General features: G+C 44.0%; 1 protein-coding gene across 1 annotated transcript; it reads left to right on the top strand.

The window, feature by feature from the left end:
- Positions 1-619: 619 nt before the first annotated feature.
- Positions 620-874, top strand: SARC_07460 (hypothetical protein; the record flags this gene model as incomplete). The annotated part of the gene is made up of 1 exon (XM_014298594.1): positions 620-874. One exon carries the CDS (start codon positions 620-622, stop codon positions 872-874), a length of 255 nt encoding a protein of 84 aa, XP_014154069.1.
- Positions 875-2,280: the final 1,406 nt, after the last annotated feature.

The raw sequence follows: 2,280 nt of genomic DNA, 5'->3' as shown, positions 1-2,280 counted from the left end.
CAGCAATATTCTCTGAGGGATTGTGAGGCTGAGACATTGCCTATATATAATCCTCTCAGTACTGTTTCCGCCGAAGGGATTTTATTTAGTGTTTCGTTGTCGCTCTATTCTGGGGCGAATCCGAGAGACTCATAAAATCCTATCTTTAGAAATAAATAAATAAATACCCTTGACGTCTTTAGTTATTGTCTTAACCAATAACTTGCCACTATCAAGAATCACCGACTTAGCCTTCATCAGACTGGCACATCTGGTTGGCTTATCAGAGGATCAACTAGGTAACGTTAATAGTCCCTAGAAACCTATATTCGGTTGAGCCATCTCGCTACCGAAGTATTCATATATAAATAAAATTGGAAATTAAATAAAGCTCTATTAATAGAACTAGACCAACTCTTTTATGTTTGATATTTTACTGAGGCCTTTTAATGGCCTCATCCAAATATCTGATATGTTAAATGGAAAAGGTTAAATTAATAAAACCATTAAAAACCATTTTAGGAAACTTAAGTTCCTCGTGCTATTAAGAGCACATTTAGGAGACTTAAGTTTCTCGTACTATTAAGAGTACGTTTATAATTTGCGTACTGCTTAAGAGTATGTTTATACATAGAGTCTAATGTGGAGGCCCGGCTTATTACAGGATGAGAAGAAGTTGTTGGCACGAGCTAGGTGCTTAATGGAAAACGCCTACACCCAGCAAATTCAAAACAGAGCATTGGCCATGTTGGGCCCGGAGTTGATGCAGGTTGAAATGATTGAGTGGTACGCCCTGACACGAGAGGCAGCAATCTTGGAGCCTTGTCACCAATCACCAGCAACGCAGCTTAGGGAGAGGGCCGAGAGTATTGTGTTGGAGGACGACGAAGAATAGCCGTTTAAGATGGTTCGGGAGTTATCGGACTATGCCTTCATGAGCATCGTTGGGTGGAACCTGTTTGAGCTGATTGGGAGTCGTGCTTCTGCAGGGGAGGACCGTGATACTGATCCGTTGTATCCTTACTCGCTGGTGATGGGCGACAAGGTAGGCAGCGTAGCAACTGCAAGATGTGCCACAGCAGCAGCTGCAGCATTAGCAGCAGGTGACCCGAGAAGAGAGCTTCGGTAGGAGCTATTTGATGCCATGAAGGATTATTTTTTGGCTCAGAGGGAATCTGCTCGTGGGAGCCACAACTACTTGAATATTACTAGAAGATATGACAACATCAGAGTGGGCCTGGCAAAGATGACAAGTTTGCACAATAACTCAGGTATTTTGGCGGACTATATGAGTCAGGTGTCGAAATTTGGTACACTAGGCCGGTATGCCATAGGGCTGTGGCATGAATTTCCAGAGTTTATAAAATTTGTGAGAATTTCTCTGGACCAATTGCATGAGGCGATGCCGAGGTTTTTGGATACGCTTTTTGTGGAAGTGGCACTAGAGACTGCAGCGGCGCTGAGAATGCAGTACCGTCAGGGAGGTCTAACCTTTGTGGTAGGGCACTTTGACGTGCAAGAGAAGGTGTCTGCATCGCGTAGGCATGCAGCAAGAGGAGTACCGCCTCGAAGGGTGAAGGTCAATGGGTCGGTATACCAGAATGAAGGTGGCCAAGATAGAGTTGGGGTACAGGGAGATGAAGCATCTGCTGGGACCAAGCGAGGCTGTGAGGATGTTGATTTGGTAGCCAGTATTACCAGACTGGGTGATAGGTTTCAGAAGATAGACGATAAATTCGACAAGCTGTCCAAGAGGATCAAGTCACGTAGGCGTCGAGCAGGTGGTAAGCTGGACGACTATGAAGAGCGACGTGTGTGTTTTAACTGTAACACAAAAGGGCATGTCAGGGCTAACTGTGACAAACCTGCAGCCACAGAGGCTAAGAACTGACTAACGGGTTCTTCTTCAGAGGTAGGCTTCCTCATATTTATTTTTCACGACGGACCTTTGATTCAAATTTTCGCCTCGGAAACGTAAATCTCGGTGACCAGTAGGTCACCAGTGTAGAACTGAATACCACTTTAAAAAAACCCACAGACCCCACCAAAACGTTGACTTGAAATTTAGATTTTCAATCAAAATTTTATTTATTTATAATATATATATATAATTTTTTTTAATTTTAATTTTTAATATCCAGTAGGGAGTCTGGGGATCCCACAGTCCCACAGTCCCACATCCGCGAAAAATGTCGGGCAGGCCGAACCCCCAATTGAGACGTTCGGCCCCAACGACTCCTTACCCAATGACCAATGGAAATTGGACATACAAAAATCTATCACAAACCTCTCTGCCCAGGG

The sequence above is a fragment of the Sphaeroforma arctica genome (assembly GCF_001186125.1).
Source record: "Sphaeroforma arctica JP610 unplaced genomic scaffold supercont1.593, whole genome shotgun sequence".
Lineage (NCBI taxonomy): Eukaryota > Ichthyosporea > Ichthyophonida > Sphaeroforma > Sphaeroforma arctica.
The sequence above is the reverse complement of the archived record's forward strand: the minus strand, read 5'-3'. Positions and strand labels throughout refer to the sequence as shown.